Raw genomic sequence first — 19,941 nt, 5'->3', positions numbered from 1 at the left:
ATAGTTTGCTCGTTTACTCTAGGGCGATTCTGGAAGCGATCGTAAGCTATGTATTTACGTGATGTGCGCAGCTCACTCGACTGCTGCTGATAGATTCTACTTGCCTTATTCTACTGCAGATGGTGACGTTTCCTGTGACGCTGCGGTAACTTGCGCATGCGCATTAGTTCAGAAAACCCGCCATCTTACAACTGCAGTTGTCAGCACGGATTGGTAATCCGTAACGGCTGACATACAAGTAGGTTGGGAAACAATTAATATTTCTAAGTAAATTATTGGCCAAAGGGTACATATTTAATAAATGAAGTACATTCGAAAATAAGAGTTTTAAAACTATACTACGATTTTGTTTGCATATAATTTCTGACTACAGTGTCCCTTTAATGTCCCTTTGAATGGACAGCTCATGCTCAGGCTTAAAGGTATAGATACACACAACACACACAGCCCTTATAACAAGCACAGTCATAAAGGGACATTCCAGCAAAAACTGAAATGCACATCAATGCATTTCACTTTCGAATAGAAGCGGTTTTACAATATATTCCCTGTAGCAAAAATGCTTCTAGTAAAAGCTATACTTTTTTGAGCTTTTACTGTGCATGTGAAGCATATCTAAAATTGCTTTATGTAACAGCATTTTAAACAATGTTTCTGCTCAGTGACTTGTATCACGTAAATGGAGTCATTGTAAGCACAATGCAAGGCACTAACAGTTCTCTTGAGCAGTCACACTGTTCATATATTTAGATATCACATGCACAGTAAAAGCTCACACAGTGATAGCTTTTACTTGAAGCATAATTTCTAGTGCATATATATTACAAAAATGGTTGTATTCAAAAGTTAAATGCAATGATGTACATTTCAGTTTTGTCTGAAACGTCTCTTTTAACCCTTTGGCTGCTTTTTTTTTTTTTTTTTTTTACAGACCCCCCAAGACTTACACTGTAAGAAAGGTTAAGCGATTACCTTTCCAACAATGGGTCTTGGGGGTCTGTAGCTGCTTAGATGCCTGAGATACAGGCTTCTAAGCAGCATGCCCCCTCCTCCTATACTGAACATTGTTAAGTATAAATAAAGTTGCACGGTGACGTCATCACGTAATTGCGCGTGACGTCACTGCGCATCACGTGAAGCCCCGGCGATGCCTGTCACTCTACAGGCACGATCGCCGGGGTAGGAGCAGTAAGGAGCCCCCAGATCTCACTCAACGTGGGAGAGTGCTCATGATGGCTCTGAGCCGTCATTAGCAGCAGAGTGAGAAACTCTGTGACGGCTCAGAGCCGTCATTAGCACTCATAGGGTTAATAGTACAGGCGTACACACACACAAATGTGCATAGCCTTAAAGAGACGGATCACACCACTCACACAATCTTAATGATACATACACACAACCTCAAAGGGACAGAGCACACCACTTGCACACAATCTTAATGGTACATGTGAACAAACACAGTCTTAACCCTTTCACAACAGGGTTAAAGTGTCTACATCGGAACAACTGTTCCGATGTAGACAAATTGAAATCACGCGATCGTGCACACAATTGCAAGATTTCAATTATCGGATCATGTCTGGGGGGCGTCCCTACAACCCTAGGAACGCCCTCCAGACCGCGATCAAATCCTGAAAGCACAGAAGGCTTCAGGACAGCCGTTAGCTATGACGTTCTATTCCGTCATAATGGCTTTAAAGCCCAGTGTAATTATGACGGAATAGAACGGCATTAAAAGGTTAAAGGAACAGCATACAAAAACACACACAAACTCACCCTACAAGTTCTAAAGGGACAGGCACACACACAACACTCATAGTTTTAAAAGTGATAATTCATACCACATGCATACAGTCTTAAATGTACAGGTGTATAAAAACAAAATGGAAACAGCCTTAAAAGAACAGCTAACCCCACGTGGACAATGTCTTAAAGGTGCAGTAGCACACACAGTTTTAAAGGGACAGATCACAGAATGCACAAACATCCGTGTTCTCCACAGAAAATTTTGCCAACTGGGTGACATTATGTGACTGTGACTGTGTTTTACGAATTAATTGATTTTATGTTATCTGATAAACTTATTGTGGTTGTCGTTGGCTATTAAGTTAAATAGGCTAGAAATTTGTTATTGTTTAGAAGGGATGTTATCAATGTTAACGTAATTATTAGGTTAATTTTAGTTTTTTTGTACAAAATATTTGCGGAATTGTAAAACTATGGGGAAGGTTAGTGCAGTAAGAATTTGACAACGGGGTTTATGGAACAAAATAATTAAAATTTCTTTTTTTAAAAAAAAAAAAAAAAAACAATGATAATAATTTGAAATTTATAGGGCGCAATCACATATTTGGCAATGCTGCGTCGCCAATTTTTTGTCGAATCGAGCGATCACATATATGGCACAGCAGACAAGTTACAAGCATATATTTTACACGTCAGCCGCAGTTTTTACTCCCATGAACTAACATAGAACTGGCGTCACGAGTCAGAATCACATATGCAGTAGAAGGATTTACGTGCGCAGAATGGAGATATTTGACTCTATTTTCTGCTCGCCACACATAGGCAGGCGCAGCAAGCCTTGTGCTGAGTAAAAAAGCACCTTAACTCCCTGGAAGCCTTAACAAACACCTGCCCAATATTAACCCCTAAACCGCCACCCCTCACATCGCAAATTACCTAATAAATGTTATGAACTCCTAAACCGCCATCAGTTAATTCATAGTTAAAAACATGGTGTAAAAATGAGGACACTGACTTTTCACTTGGGCACAATTTGTACAGCAAAGATGGATTGCACCTGAATGACATGGGTGCAGGTGTGTTGGGGAGAGGATGGTAGCACTCTTAGAGAATCTTTTTAAACTAGGGAAAGGGGGGAGGGAGGTTCAGTTTGAACACAATAGAACAGAAAGAAATATGTCACACCTAGAATATCTAAAGCAAGGGATGACTTAAGAAATGTCAAATTAGAAAGTTTGGAGGAAAGCGCACCAAGTAGCAGCAGAAAGCACTTGAAAATTAAATGTATCACAACAAATGGAAGAAGAGGACTATGATATTTTTAGTTTAACTGAAACTTGGTGGGATGATTCACATGACTGGGCAGTTAATTTAGAGTGTTATACTTTATTTAGGAGGGACAGGAGTATAAAAGGGGTTGAGGAATCTACATGTTTATTAAACCTAAAATAAGGGAAGATATTTATGATGATACAGGTGGCAATGTAGAGACCCTGTGGGTTGAAATAAGGAGTGGGGGAAAAAAATCATAAAAAAATATTAGCAATAGACCGATATTATTTTTTCAGGGCCGATACTGATTATTGGCCGCCTTTCAGGCCGATAACGGGGGTCGATATTCTGTACATTTTAAAGTTTTGAAAAATCAACACAATTTCTACACAAATCTGGTATAAACTGAACATGTTTATTACAATTTTAAACATTAACACCCCCCACCCCCCCTCCCATCCACAAAGCGGCTCTTGCCTGCTGACCTTCCCTTACCCGTTTTCAAATGGTCCAATAGTGAACTCCACGTAACTACCAGCTTCTGTTTCATTCCCTACTTATCTGGTCCATCAGTGATCTATACTATAGTTACCACAATTCTATATTTACTAAGAAAAATGAGGTTTCATTGGTGTTGGTATCACTTCACTGTGGTCATCCCCTAAGCTCTTAGAAAGGTTGTATATTCCTGACATGCAAGTTCTGATTGTCGCACAGTTGTTGAAATGAGGCATTAGCTCACTGTATAATTATTGAACTGTCTTGATCTATCAATACCATTTGTTTCCATTATATGTGTCCTTGTATAAAAAAAACTCAAAAAAAAATGTTTTATAAAAAAATAAAGGTGAATTATTACATAATCACAAAAAAAATATAAAAAAAATAAAAATGTAAACATTAAAAGTAAACTACAACTAGGAAAAATAAAGTGCTTGAAAATTAACTTTTTAAATTGCTTTCCAAAACATAGAACAAAGTAAAAAATACCTTTAAACTGCATACTGATATAAAATTAAATGTAAGTCACTACTGCAAAGCTAGACACTACACAATTTATGTAATACTCCCAGTTAAGTAGAACAACAATATAGTGCAGAAAGCATAACATTTCAGCATGTTCTCTTGTTAGACTGCTTTTTTTTTTCTTCATATATTGCTGCCACTTCACTAAAAACACGCTCACTTGGTACACTTTACAGATAATGGTTAAAAGTAAAAAAATTAAAATTATATATACTGTGTGTGTATATGTATATGTGTGTGTGTGTGTGTGTGTGTGTGTGTATGTATATATATATATATATATATATATATATATATATATATATATATATATATATATCTCCACTTGACAGGGAAAGAAAGGACATGCTGGAATATCAGAGCTAAATTTATTTATTTGCTTTAATTTTTAGTATGCTCATATATTTACTGGATTGCAAATATCTTCCCTGGTACTGAGGAGTGGACTACAAGTTTCTTTATGATGTCACTTATGGGCAGTTTTATATATGTGTAACAGCCTCACCTAATAGTTAGAACATTGTTATCCACTGCTAGAGAATATTGATACTAGTCTCCTATACTGCATAGCTTTCTACTCAAGGTTTGTTGTTGTGGACATTTAATTGATTTGCCTGAACTACAATTTTATTTTTTTTTTTCTTTCTATGCCCATCAAAGGGGAAAATAAAATATTTAAATGAAAAAATGTCAACTATAGCAGCTTTAGTGAAATGTATTGCAAATGCGTAAACTTTATCAGAATACAATAAATTATGTTCTATTTCTGACAGCAATTGGCAAGCAGATTGATTTTATGTATTGCTGACCCCTATGAGCAAATCAAAAGTAATTTAGTTCTGTGTGCTTCAGGGAAACTATGTAGTTTTAAATGCCACTTAAAGATCACATTTTCCATTTTACAAATCATATATGTTTGTTTATGCAAGTCCATCTACAGACCTGCCATTGGAGGTATGGTAGTTGGTAACTGAGCTCCCAGGAACACCTGGGATTGGACTCTGTTATCAGTGCTATTTATTATTAGATGCTATGCTATGTCCAACTTATATGTGCTATCAGGCTGCAAAATCAAGATGTGGTGCAATCACTACATCTGATAACAGATAAAAAGAAGGCATCTAAGCTTTTTTTTTTTTTTTTTGTTTAATTTTTCCACCAATCAGCAAGAACAACCCAGGTTGTTCATCAAAAATGGGCCGGCATCTAAACTTACATTCTTGCATTTCAAATAAAGATACCAAGAGAATTAAGAAAATTTGATAATAGGAGTAAATTAGAAAGTTGCTTAAAATGTCATGCTCTATCTGAATCATGAAAGAAAAAAATTGGTTTCAGTGTCCCTTTAAAACGACATAGTTTCCCTGAAGTACACAGAGCTAAATTACTTTTAATTTGCTCTATGTCGGCAATATTGGTAAGTTTCTGACCAAAACCGATTATTTCAGAAATTCCAAATATCGGCCTTAATATTCGGCGGACCCCTAAAAAATATTGCTAGGAACATGCTTATAAGCCCCCCAACATTAGTGACATGGAGGAAACTCAACTAATAATGCAAATAGGAAAGGCTGCTAATAACAGTGCTATAATTATGGAAGATTTTAACTAATCTGATATAAACTGGGCCAATGAAACTAATAAGGGAGATTAGATTTTTAAATGTTCTCAGGGATAACTTCTTGTCACAATTAAGAGGAGCCAACTAGGAATAAAGTTATATTGGATTTAATACTATCAAACAATACAGATATAATATCAAACATAAAAGTCAAAGAACATTTGGGTAACAGTGATCATAACATGGTCACATTTAAAATCACTTTTCATAAGCAATGTCTTAAAGGTTTAACTAAGACTGTTAATTTTAAGAAAGCAAAATTCAATGATTTAAGGAAATCATTAAATAACATAAAATAGGACAAATTATTCTCTAATAAAAATAGAGAGGATAAAAGGATAACATTTAAAACTTTGTTAAATAAATATACATATTAACACATACATATGGTTATAACACATATGGTTATAACATGGACTCTTGCCAATATGAAAGAAATTAATTTATCAGGTAAATTCTTGCATAAATTATGTTTTCTTTCATGTAAATTGGCAAGAGTCCATGAGCTAGTGACGTATGGGATAGTAATACCCAATACAGTATGTGGAACTTCACGCAAGTGTCACTAGAGAGGGAGGGATAAAATAAAAAACAGCTTAATGTCCAAAGAATGCATAGGCTCAAATGGAGGAGCCTGTAACACCCTCAAAACCAAATTAAGACTCCAAGGAGGAGAAATTGATTTAATGACGGGCTTAATATGCCCAAGCAAGTATCCTGTACAAAACAGAGAATATCAGGAAGTTTAGCAATCTTTCTGTGAAATAAAACAGAGCAGAGATTTGTCCCTTCAAGGAACTTGCAGACAAACCCTTATCCAAACCATCCTCAAGAAACTGTAAAATTCTAGAGATTCTAAAAGAATGCCAAGAGAATTTATGAGAGGAACACCATGAAATGTAGGTCTTCCAAACTTGATAATAAATCTTTCTAGAGACAGATTTACGAGCTTGTAACATAGTATTAATTACTGAGTCAGAGAAACCTCTATGACTTAGCACTAAGCGTTCAATTTCCATACCTTCAAATTTTAATGATTTGAGATCCTGATGGAAAAACGGACCTTGAGACAGTAGGTCCGGCCTTAACAGAAGTGAACAAGGTTGGAAACTGGTCATCCGAACAAGATCCACATACCAAAACCTGTGTGGCCATGCTGGAGCCACCAGCAACACAAATGATTGTTCCATGATGATTTTGGAGATCACTCTTGGAAGAAGAACTAGAGGCGGGAAAATGTAAGCAGGATGATAACACCAAGGAAGTGTCAGCGCATCCACTGCTTCTGCCTGAACATCCCTGGACAGGTATCTGGGAAGTTTCTTGTTTAGATGAGAGGCCATCAGATCTATCTCTGGAAGACCCCACATCTGAACAATCTGAGAAAACATATCTGAATGGAGGGACCACCCCCCTGGATGTAAAGTCTGACGGCTGAGATAATCCACCTCCCAATTGTCTACACCTGGGATATGCACCACAGAGATTAGACAGGAGCTGGATTCCGCCCAAGCAAGCATCCGAGATACTTCTTTCATAGCTTGGGGACTGTGAGTCCCACCCTGATGATTGACATATGCCACAGTTGTGATATTGTCTGTCTGAAAGCAAATGAACGGTTCTCTCTTCAACAGAGGCCAAAACTGAAGAGCTCTGAGAATTGCACGGAGTTCTAAAATATTGATTGGTAATCTCGCCTCTTGAGTTTTCCAAACCCTTTGCGCTGTCAGAGATCCCCAAACAGCTCCCCAACCTGAAAGACTTGCATCTGTAGTGATCACAGTCCAGGTTGGCTGAACAAAGGAAGCCCCTTGAACTAAACACAGGTGATTTAACCACCACGTCAGAGATTGTCGAACATTGGGATTTAAGGATATTAATTGTGATATTTTTGCATTATCCCTGCACCATTGATTCAGCATACAAAGCTGGAGAGGTCTCATGTGAAAATGAGCAAAAGGAATTGCGTCCTATGCTGCAGTCATGAGGCCTAAAACTTCCATGCACATAGCCACTGAAGGGAATGACTGAGACTGAAGGTGCCGACAGGCTGCAACCAATTTCAAATGTCTCTTGTCTGTTAGAGACAGAGTCATGAACACTGAATCTATCTGGAAACCTAAAAAGGTGACTCCCTTCTGAGGAATCGACAAACTTTTTGGTAAATTGATCCTCCAACCATGTTTTTGGAGAAACAACACTAGTTGATTTGTGTGAGATTCTGCAGAACGTAAAGACTGAGCTAGTACCAAGATATCGTCCAAATAAGGAAACACTGCAATACCCTGCTCTCTGATTACAGAGAGTAGGGCACCTAGAACCTTTGAAAAGATTCTTGGAGCTGTTGCTAGGCCAAATGGAAAAGCAACAAATTGGTAATGCTTGTCTAGAAAAGAGAATCTCAGGAACTGATAATGTTCTGGATGAATCGGAATATGAAGGTATGCATCCTGCAAGTCTATTGTAGACATATAATGTCCTTGCTGAACAAAAGGCAGAATAGTACGTATAGTCACCATCTTGAAAGTTGGTACTCTTACATAACAATTCAAAATTTTCATATACAGAACTGGTCTGAATGAATTTACCTTCTTTGGGACAATGGATAGATTTTAATAAAACCCCAGACCTTGTTCCTGAAAAGGAACTGGCATGATTACCCCTGAAGACTCCAGGTCTGAAACACACTTCAGGAAAGCCTGAGCTTTTTACTGGATTTGCTGGGATACGTGAGAGAAAAAATCTTCTCACAGGAGGTCTTACTCTGAATCCTATTCGGTACCCTTGAGAGACAATGCTCTGAATCCATTGATTTTGGACAAAATTTATCCAAATATCCTTGAAAAACCCTAATCTGCCCCCTACCAGCTGAGCTGGAATGAGGGCCGCACCTTCATGCGGACTTAGGGGCTCACTTTGGTTTTTTAAAAGGCTTGGATTTATTCCAATTTGAGGAAGGCTTCCAATTGGAAACAGATTCCTTGGGGGAAGGATTCGTTTTTTGTTCCTTATTTTAACGAAAGCAACGAAAACGGTTAGAAGCCTTAGATTTACCCTTAGGTTTTTTATCCTGAGGCAGAAAAACTCCCTTTCCCCCAGTAACAGTTGAAATAATAGAATCCAACTGAGAACCAAATAAATGTATTACCTTGGAAAGAAAGAGATAATAATCTAGACTCAGCATTCCAAGATTTAAGCCACAAAGCTCTTCTAGCTAATACAGCTAAAGACATGGATCTAACATCAATTTTGATAATATCAAAAATGGCATCACAAATAAAACGAATAGCATGTTGCAGTAAGTGAACAATTCTAGATATGTCGGAATCCAATCCTTGTCGCGCTAAATTCTCCAACCAAAAAGTTGAAGCAGCCGCAACATCAGCCAAAGAAATTGCAGGCCTGAGAAGATGACCTGAATATAAATAGGCTTTCCTTCGATAAGATTCAAGTTTCCTATCTAAAGGATCTTTAAAAGAAGTACTATCTTCCATAGGAATAGTGGTACGTTTAGCAAGAGTAGAAATAACCCCATCAACTTTGGGGATCTTTTCCCAAAACTCTATAGAAATTGCTGGTAAAGGATAAAAAAAAAATTAAACCTTGAAGAAGGAATAAAAGGAGTTACCTGGCTTATTCCATTCCTTAGAAATCGTATTAGAAATAGCATCCGGAATAGGAAAAACAGCATTTAAACATTTACGAGTCTTATCTTCAAGAGGACTGGCTGCCTCAATATCCAAAGTAATTAACACTTCTTTTAACAAAGAATGAATATACTCTATTTTAAATAAATAAGTAGATTTGTCAGTGTCAATATCTGAGGAAGGATCTTCTGAATCAGATAGATCCTCATCAGAGGAGGATAAATCATTATGTTGTTGGTCATTTTGAAATTTCATCAACTTTATGAGAAGTTTTAAAAGACCTTTTACGTTTATTAGAAGGCGGAAATGCAGACAAAAGCCTTCTGAATAGAATCAGTAACAAATTATTAAACTCATAGGTATATCATGTACATTAAAAGTTGAAGGAACTGCAACTGGCAATGTATTATTACTGATGGATACATTCTCTGCATGTAAAAGTTTATCATGACAACTATTACAAATGACATTCAAGATATAATTTCCACAATCTTACAACAAATGCACTTAGCTTTGGTAGAACCAATGTCAGGCAGCAAAGTTCCAACAAATACTCCTGAGACAGGATCAGATTGAGACATCTGCCAAAATGTAAAAGAAAAAACAACATATAAAGCAAAATTATCAATTTCCTTATAATGACAGTTTCAGGAATGAGAAAAAAATGCAAATAGCATAGCCCACTGACATAGAAAAAAGGCAAGAGGCAAATAGCAATGGGGTGATAAATTAATGAAAAATTTGGCGCCAAGTATGACGCACAACTTAACTGAAATTTTTTTGGCGCCAACAACATCCGGAAATGACACACTTGCGTCACTAACGATGCAACCCTGTGTAAGGACTCAGCGTCAACTACGACGCCGGAAATGACGAACTTGCGTCAACGGACGTATTTTTGCGCCAAAAAATTATTGCGCCAAGAATGACGCAATAAAGTCTAGCATTAGGCGCACCCGCAGGCCAAGTACTGCCCGCAATTTGCAAGAAAAATGTAGTCAATCTGAAAAAAAGACTAAGCCCCAGGTAAGAAAAAATATTTCTTAATATGTTTATTTTCCCCAAATATGAAACTGACAGTCTGCACAAGGAAATACATGAACCTGACTCATGGCAAATATAAGTACAATACATATATTTAGAACTTTATATAAATGCATAAAGTGCCAAACCATAGCTGGGGTGTCTTAAGTAATAAAAAACATACTTACCGAAAGACACCCATCCACATATAGCAGATAGCCAAACCAGTACTGAAACAGTTATCAGTAGAGGTAATGGTATGAGAGTATATCGTCGATCTGAAACGGGAGGTAGGAGATGAATCTCTACGACCGATAACAGAGAACCTATGAAATAGATCTCCCATGAGGAAAACCATTGCATTCAATAGGTTATACTTCCTTCACATCCCTCTGACATTTGCTGTACTCTGAGAGGAATCGGGCTTAAAAATGCTGAGAAGTGCATGTCAACGTAGAAATCGTAGCACAAACTTACTTCACCACCTCCATAGGAGGCAAAGTTTGTAAAACTGAATTGTGGGTGTGGTGAGGGGTGTATTTATAGGCATTTTGAGGTTTGGGAAACTTTGCCCCTCCTAGTAGGATTGTATGTCCCATACGTCACTAGCTCATGGACTCTTGCCAATTTTCATGAAAGAAATTGCACTACATCTCGGGCAGTTTTCTTTTTTACATTTTGCTTTAAAAATAACATTTTTACATTTCGCTATTCTTTAGTTTTAAATGGGATTCCCTCCAGTTTACAGATACTGCAGTCTTTTCAACTAGCCTGGCTCTTTATGTAATATTTTCTCTAGATAGATTTGTTCAATTTTTCGATAAAGGCCTCAGTATGAAGTTTTCCATGAAAATGTATGAGGCAGTCTGATCTGGAGGTAAGCAAAGAAGGTGGATCTCGGAAGATTAAATTCCAAACTCAGATCAGTAAAATATTTCACTACTAGGGATCCACTTTACATAAATCTCTAACTGTTCTAAGCCCACAAGTCATCCAAAAAGAGAAAACCCCTTGTATTAGCCCTGGGTGAAATTCAGGATTACCTAGTATAGGCAGAAATTATGACCTGCGAAAATTGGTTTTCTTTCTCATATAAAATTAAATGATTTGCTAACGCAGCTTTTTTTCTCAACGCTTATTTTAAGACAACGCTGGTATTGAGAGTTGTCTGAAGGGCTGTGTTAGGCTCCAAAAAGGGAGCGTTGAGCATAATTTACCGCCACTTCAACCCTCAATACCAGCGTTGCTTACGGTAGGGGTAAGCTGGAAAAACGTGCTCGTGCACAATATCCCCATAGGAAACAATGGGGCTGTTTGGGCTGAAAAAAAAACTAACACCTGCAAAAAAGCAGTGTTAAGCTCCCAACGCAGCCCCATTGTTTCCTATGGGGAAACACTTTCTAAGTCTGCACCTAACATGAACCCCGAGTCTAAACACTCCTAACCTTACACTTATTAACCCCTACTCTGCCGCCCCCGCTATCGCTGACACCTGCATTTTATTATTAACCCCTAATCTGCCGCTCCGTACACCACCTCAACCTACATTATCCCTATGAACCCCTAATCTGCTGCCCCTAACACCGCCGACCCCTATATTATATTTATTAACCCCTTATCTGCCCCCCCAATGTCGCCGCTACCTTACCTACACTTATTAAGCCCTAATCTGCCGACCTGACCTCGCCGCCACTATAATAAATGTATTAACCCCTAAACCGTCGCACTCCCGCCTCGCAAACACTAGAATAAATAGTATTAACCCCTAATCTGCCCTCCCTAACATCGCTGCCAACTAACTTCAAGTATTAACCCCTAATCTGCCGACTGGACCTCGCCGCTACTCTAATAAATGTATTAACTAAGTCTAACCCTAACACCCCCCTAAATTAAATATAATTTTAATCTAACAAAATAAATTAAATCTTATTAACTAAAGTATTCCTATTTAAAACTAAATACTTACCTGTAAAATAAACCCTAATATAGCTACAATATAACGAATAATTATATTGTAGCTATTTTAGGGTTTATATTTATTTTACAGGTAACTTTGTATTTATTTTAACTAGGTACAATTGCTATTAAATAGTTATTTACTATTTAAGAGCTACCTAGTTAAAATAATTACAAAATTACCTGTAAAATAAATCCTAACCTAAGTTACAATTAAACCTAACACTACACTATCAATAAATTAATTAAATAACTTACCTACAATTACCTACAATTAAATAAACTAAACTAAATTACCAAAAAAAAAACAAACACTAAATTACAAAAAATAAAAAAAGATTACAAGAATATTTAGGCTAATTACACCTACTCTAAGCCCCCTAATAAAATAAAAAAGCCCCCCAAAATAATAAAGGTCCCTACCCTATTTTAAATTAAAAAGTAACCAGCTCTTTTACCAGCCCTTAAAAGGGCTTTTTGCGGGGCATGCCCCAAAGTAATCAGCTCTTTTGCCTGTAAAAAAAAATACAACCCCCCCAACATTAAAACCCACCACCCACATACCCCTACTCTAACCCAAACCCACCTTAAATAAACCTAACACTACCCCCCTGAAGATCTCCCTTCCTTGAGTCGTGTTCACCCAGCCGGGCCGAAGTCTTCATCCGATGGGGCAGAAGAGGACATCCGGACCGGCAGACATCTTCATCCAAGCGGCATCTTCTATCTTCATCCATCCATCCGGAGTGGAGCCATCTTCTTTCCAGCCGACACGGATCCATCCTTCTTCACCGACGCCTACTTGCCGAATGAAGATTCCTTTAAACGACGTCATCCAAGATGGCATCCCTCGAATTCCGATTGGCTGATAGGATTCTATCAGCCAATCAGAATTAAGGTAGGAAAAATATCCAATCAGCCAATCAGATTGAGCTTGCATTCTATTGGCTGTTCCGATCAGCCAATAGAATGCGAGCTCAATCTGGCTGATTTAATCAGCCAATCAGATTTTTCCTACCTTAATTCCGATTGGCTGATAGAATTCGAGGGAATTCGGAATTCGAGGGACGCCATCTTGGATGACGTCATTTAAAGGAACCTTCATTCGGTGAGTAGGCGTCGGTTGAAAAGGATGGATCTGCATCGGCTGGAAGAAGATGGCTCGGCTCTGCTCCGGATGGATGAAGATAGAAGATGCCGCTTTGATGAAGATGTCTGCCGGTCCGGATGTCCTCTTCTGCCCCATCGGATAAAGACTTTGGCCCGGCTGGGTGAACACGACTCAAGGTAGGGAGATCTTCAGGGGGGTAGTGTTAGGTTTATTTAAGGGGGGTTTGGTTTAGAGTAGGGGTATGTGGGTGGTGGGTTTTAATGTTGGGGGGGTTGTATTTATTTTTTTTACAGGCAAAAGAGCTGATTACTTTGGGACATGCCCCGCAAAAAGCCCTTTTAAGGGCTGGTAAAAGAGCTGGTTACTTGGTAATTTAGAATAGGGTAGGGACCTTTATTATTTTGGGGGGGCTTTTTTATTTTATTAGGGGGCTTAGAATAGGTGTAATTAGCCTAATATTCTTGTAATCTTTTCTTATTTTTTGTAATTTAGTGTTTGTTTTTTTGGTAATTTAGTTTAGTTTATTTAATTGTAGGTAATGTATTTAAGTAATTTATTGATAGTGTAGTGTTAGGTTTAATTGTAACTTAGGTTACAGGTAATTTTGTAATTATTTTAACTAGGTAGCTCTTAAATAGTAAATAACTATTTAATAGCAATTGTACCTAGTTAAAATAAATACAAAGTTGCCTGTAAAATAAATATAAACCCTAAAATAGCTACAATATAATTATTCGTTATATTGTAGATATATTAGGGTTTATTTTACAGGTAAGTATTTAATTTTAAATAGGAATACTTTTAGTTAATAAGATTTAAATTTATTTTGTTAGATTAAAATTATATTTAATTTGGGGGGGTGTTAGGGTTTAGGGTTAGGCTTAGCTTTAGGGGTTAATACATTTATTAGAGTAGCGGCGAGTTCCGGTCAGCAGATTAGGGGTTAATACTTGAAGTTAGGTGGCGGCGATGTTAGGGAGGGCAAATTAGGGGTTAATACAATTTATTATAGTGTTTGAGAGGCGGGAGTGCGGCGGTTTAGGGGTTAATATATTTATTATAGTAGCGGCGAGGTCCGGTCGGCAGATTAGGGGTTAATAAGTGTAGTTAGGTAGCGGCGACGTTGGGGGGGCAGATTAGGGGTTAATAAATATAATGTAGGTGTCGGCGATGTTAGGGGCAGCAGATTAGGGGTTCATAGGGATAATGTAGGTGGCGGCGGTGTGCGGTCGGCAGATTAGGGGTTAAAAATATTTATTACAGTGGCGGCAATGTGGGGGGACCTCAGTTTAGGGGCACATAGGTAGTTTATGTGTGTTAGTGTACTTTAGAGCACAGTTGTTAAGAGCTTTATAAACCGGCGTTAGCCCATAAAGCTCTTAACTACTGACTTTTTTTGGCGTTAGGAGTCTTGTCGGTAGAGGGTGTAACGCTCACTTCAGCCAAGACTCTAAATACCAGCGTTAGGAAGATCCCATTGAAAAGATAGGATACGCAATTGGCATAAGGGGATCTGCGGTATGGAAAAGTCGCGGCTTGAAAGTGAGCGTTAGACCCTTTCCTGCCTGACTCTAAATACTAGCGGGCGGCCAAAAGCAGCGTTAGGACCCCTTAACTCTGCTTTTGACGGCTAACGCAGAACTCTAAATCTAGGTGAAAGTGATTACATTTTTTATAAATGTACCCATGCACATTTCAGTTTTGACCTTTTTATCCCTTTAGGTTGTACATAAGTTCATTCTATAGACCAGTCTTACAGCTCTGTCGTGCAGGCTTGTCCTTCCTTCCTTGCATAACAAATGTAAAAACTAAAACTAAATAAGCACTGGTAGATCTGTTCATTATAACATTGTAATACAATTTACCAATAGCTGTAAAGATCCTTTAATTTAAAAAAGACATATTTTGTGTCATAGTATTAGCCCAGGCTATGAATATCTCATCTTCTGTTTTCAGTATTGTATAGAAGTCCTGAGTATGAGATTGAAGTGTTTAATCCAAATATATTTTAAACAACTTTCCATTTTACTTCTGTTATCAGATTTATTTTCTTGGTAGTCTTTGTTTAAGAGTAGGTTCAGGAGCAGCAATGCACTTCTAGGAGCTAGCTAAACACATCTGTTGAGCAAATGACAAGAAGCATATATGTGCAACCACCAATCAGTAGGTGTCAGTAGTACTCTGCTACTCCTCAGTCTACCAAAATACACACTGAAGCAAATTTGATAACAGAAATGAAATAGAAAGTTGTTTAAAAAATTCAATGTTCTATCTAAATCATAACATTTTATTTTTGACTTTACAGTCACAATGCAATGTTTATATATTACTTTAAGGTTTCGGTGTAATTTGCCTTAAAAATATGTTCTAGTCTTTGTTTCCAAGAGATGGGATAGTATGTATATGTGGTAGGCAAATAGTAATTTCAGGAAAATGGCTTTTGAAACTTTAAAAAACATTTTCCTAGGCAAAAGCCTTTTGCCTAACTACTATTCAGGCAAATAGTTTTCAGAAAGTCAAATTATTCAGAAAGGGAAATTAGCTGTGCACAATTTTTTCAGCTTTCCAAAGCCAAGGCACCCTGGGAAAGTGGCCCCTGCTCACAGATAGGTTCCCATGCACTTTGAGAAAGTGACCCTTGCTCGCCAATAAGTTCCAAGGACCTCCTGGGAAAATGGCACCTGCTTGCTAATAGGCTCCCATGCGCCCAGAAAATGGGTCCTTGCTTGCAAAAAGTGCTCTCTGCTTGCCAATAGGCTCCTAGACACCACAGAAAAGTGTCCCCTGCTCATCAATAGACTCCCATGTAACCCGGGAAAGTGGCACCTGCTTGCCATAATGTTCCCAGACACCCCCCTCCCGAAAGTAGTCCCTGCTTACTATTAGGCTTCCAGGCACCACAAGAAAGTGGCCCCTGGTCACCAATAGGCTCCAAGCCCTCCTGAGAATGTGTCCCCTGCTTGAGATTATGTTCCAAGACAACCTGGGAAAGTGGTCCCTGCTCACCAATAGGCTCCTAGGCACCCTGGGAAAGTGGCCTATGCTCGCCAATAAGTTCCCAGGCCCCTGGGAAAGTGGACCTTCTTGCCAATAGGCTCCCAAGAAACCCTGTAAAGTGGTTACTGTTTACCATTATGCTCCCAGGCACTTTGGGAATGTGGCCCTTGCTCATTATCAGTAGGCTCCCAGACACCCCGGGAAAGTGAACCTTGCTTGCATATAGGCTCCCAGACACCCCGGGAAAGTGACCCTTGCTTGCATATAGGCTCCCATGCACCCCTGGAAAGTGGCCCCTGCTTGCCAATATGCTCCCAAGCACCCCTGGAAAGTGGCCCCTGCTCACCAATAGGCTCCTATCCCTCCTGAGAATGTGTCCACTGTTTGAGATTGTTCCAAGGCACCCTGGGAAAGTGGTCACTGCTCACCAATAGGCTTCTAGGCACCCTGGAAAAGTGGCCTATGCTCGCCAATAAGTTCCTAGGCCCCCGGGAAAGGGGACTTTCTTGCCAATAAGCTCCCAGGCATCCTTGGGAAGTGGCTCCTGTTTGCCAATATGCTCCTAGGTACTTTGGAAATGTGGCCCCTGCTCATCATCAGTAGGCTGCCAGACATCCCAGGAAAGTAGCCCCTGCTCACCATTAGGCTCCCAGACACCCCGGGAAAGTGGCCCTTGCTTGCCTATAGGCTCCCAGACACCCTGGGGAAAGTGGCCTCTGCTCACCAATAGACTCCCAGGGACCCCAAGAAAGTGACCCCTGCTCACCAATATGCTCCCAGACACCCCGGGAAAGTGGCCCCTGCTTACCAGTAGGCTCCCATACACCACAGAAAAGTGGCCCCTGCTCGCCAATAGGCACCCAGAGAAAATTTCCCCTGGTTACAAATAGGTTACCAGGTTCCCTGGGAAAGTCCCCCTTGCTCACCAATATGTTCACAGGCACCCCAGGAATGTGGCCCTAGGCAAATGGTATTTAAAGCTTAAACAATTTTAGCCTATTGGCGAGCGGGGACCACTTTCTCAGGGGCCTGGGAGCCTTTATGTGAACAGGGGCCACTTTCTTGGAGGACCTGGGAACTTATTGGCAAGCAGGGTCCACTTTACTGGGGTGCCTGGAAGCCTTTACGTGAGCAGGGGCCACTTTTTCAGGGGCCTTGAAGCCTATTGGCAAGCAGGGTCCACTTTCCGGGGGGGTCCAGGGAACTTATTGGGGAGCAGGGGACACTTTTGGGGGGTGTCTGGGAGTCTATTGGCGAGTAAGAACCACATTCTGGGAGTCTATTGGCAAGCAGGGGCCACTTTCCCAAGGTGCCTGGGAACCTATTGGCGATCAGGGGCCACTTTTACTGGGGGGATCCTGGGAACCTTTTGGCAAGCAGGGACCACTTTCCCATGGTGCCTGGGGCACATTTACAAGCAGGGGCTACTTTCCCAGGGTGCCTTGACTTTAAATTTTGTAATTAATTGTGCACAGCTTATTTGACTTTCTGAAAACTATTTCCCAGAATAGTAGTTAGGCAAAAGGCTTCTGTCTAGGCAAATGGGTTTTAAAGCTTAAAGAATGTCTCAAAAACTATTTGCCAGAAATTACTATTTGCCTGCTACTTATATACATACAGTATTATTTTTTTTAAATGGCTTAAATGTTCCCTTTTAAAAAAAAAAAGTATATTATAAACTAACAGTCAGTGAACCATGGTATAATCTTGATAAAATTGTATTATATTAAACATTTTTCTTTTCATTTTACCAAGGTGATTCAAATTCTTGGAGACAAATTTCCTTGCAAACTGGTGGCAAAACATATAGACTGTAAGTCTTCTTACACAGTAAAAATAGCCCATTTATGAACGAAGGAATATTATTTGTTAACTTGTATTTTTAAAATTTAGTACCTGAATATCAAGGAGAACCAGAGGAGATTTCAATTCAAAAATGCAAAGAGGCAGCGAGACAGGTATGCAATGCAAAACAGCTTGATATTGAGCAATAAGTAATACTGTGCAGAAAAGAGGTGCCACATTCGTATGGAAATCATATGCTTTGAAAGATGCTGTTATTTTCAAAAGCAAAATAATTAATTATTTTGGCAAAGTAATTAAATTTATTGTAGACGTAAGACAAAATGCATTATCTTTGCTTGCCAGCACAACCTATTAACCCAATCAAGATTTTCTTTTTTTTTTCACCTAAAGGTACATTAAGCTCATTGCATATATAAATAATTTCGATTATCCTAACTTTGTGAAGGAATAATCTAGATTTTATTAAAGACACAGAGACAAATATTTTGCTATCTCTTTCTTTTACTGATCAATGCAGCCTTTAAAAGTTCATAACAAATAACATCAATCAATATAGAAATTTTTAACAAACGGAAAAGAAGTTAAAATGTTTGAAATTTAACTAGTAGAGAAAAGGAGCGACTGGGCAATCAGAATGCATGTTACAATCACCAACTGTCCAATACAAAACACAACGTCCTCTTTCTTGCCGATGCTGGTAAAATGTAAAAAAAAAGGAGCATACAGTATGTTGAAAATGCCCAGAAACAAAAAATAAATAAAAATAAAGTCCAAAATAATAATTCCTAAAAACAAGGAAAAAACTTTAGATGGGAAGAATTCATCCAAACAAAGCCATGTAGAAATGTTATTTTTCCAATTTGGAGAATCTCTTAGGATATCTTTATTGATTTTGAGCTGTAAGTAACATCATATGGGATGGTATAATAACAAGGGAGGGAAAATATTTGTCTCTGTGTCTTTAATTAATAAAATCTAGATTATTCCTTCACAAAGTTAGAATAATCAGAATTTTATTACAAGCACAGAGACTTAATATTTTGTTAGTTTAAAGCTTATTAACAAAATTAATTTAATGAAGCATGTTGAATGGGTTTAAAATAAAACTGTTTATATGTAGAATCAGATGACCAACCAGCAGCATTCAACATTTGTTGGAGAGAGGCAGATTTCAAAAATGCTTTAGAAGCTGCCGAACCTCTAACTGATTGAGCTGTAAAAGACATGTCAATACCAGCTTCTTTCATTACCCATTTAACCTATCTTGCGATAGAGGTAGAAGTGAAAAGAAAAATGCCCGGTGCACGCTACAGGGGTCCTGCACATACTGTTCAGTTCTTATTTATTGGGACATTGCATAAACAATAAGCACAACGCTTCGATCTAACTGACCTTAATCATGTTGCATACACATATGCCTTAAAACACTCTATTTAAGCCCAAAGTATATATATATATATTCTGTATATATGAGAATACATTTTCAATACAAAGATTGACTTATTAAAAGCAACAATACATTTCCACCTATAGCAATCTAAATTACAATACCTATTAACAGATTCCTAATTTAATTTTACAAAGTAAGATTCCAGTCTATTTCCTTATTCATTCCTATGGGGATTAAGGATTGAAGGGTATAGATCCAAAAAGTCTCCCTATTTTTGAGAATTCTTTGTCTATCCCCACCTCGTCTAGGTCTCTTGACCTGCTCTATCACTTGAAATCTCAATTGG

At 38.5% G+C, this 19,941-nt stretch overlaps 1 protein-coding gene across 1 annotated transcript in view; it reads left to right on the top strand.

Moving 5' to 3' along the window:
* The window catches only part of ITPA (inosine triphosphatase), a 460,036-nt gene that overhangs the window by 7,004 nt on the left and 433,091 nt on the right, over positions 1-19,941 (top strand). Inside the window, exons 2-3 of the mRNA XM_053693229.1 lie at positions 18,155-18,212; positions 18,293-18,357. Of these exons, the coding sequence (XP_053549204.1) occupies positions 18,155-18,212; positions 18,293-18,357 (123 nt within the window). The remainder of the gene's footprint in view (positions 1-18,154; positions 18,213-18,292; positions 18,358-19,941) is intronic.

The sequence above is a fragment of the Bombina bombina genome, chromosome 10 (assembly GCF_027579735.1).
Source record: "Bombina bombina isolate aBomBom1 chromosome 10, aBomBom1.pri, whole genome shotgun sequence".
Taxonomy (NCBI): Eukaryota; Metazoa; Chordata; class Amphibia; order Anura; family Bombinatoridae; genus Bombina; species Bombina bombina.
This window is presented reverse-complemented; position numbering and strand designations above follow the sequence as displayed.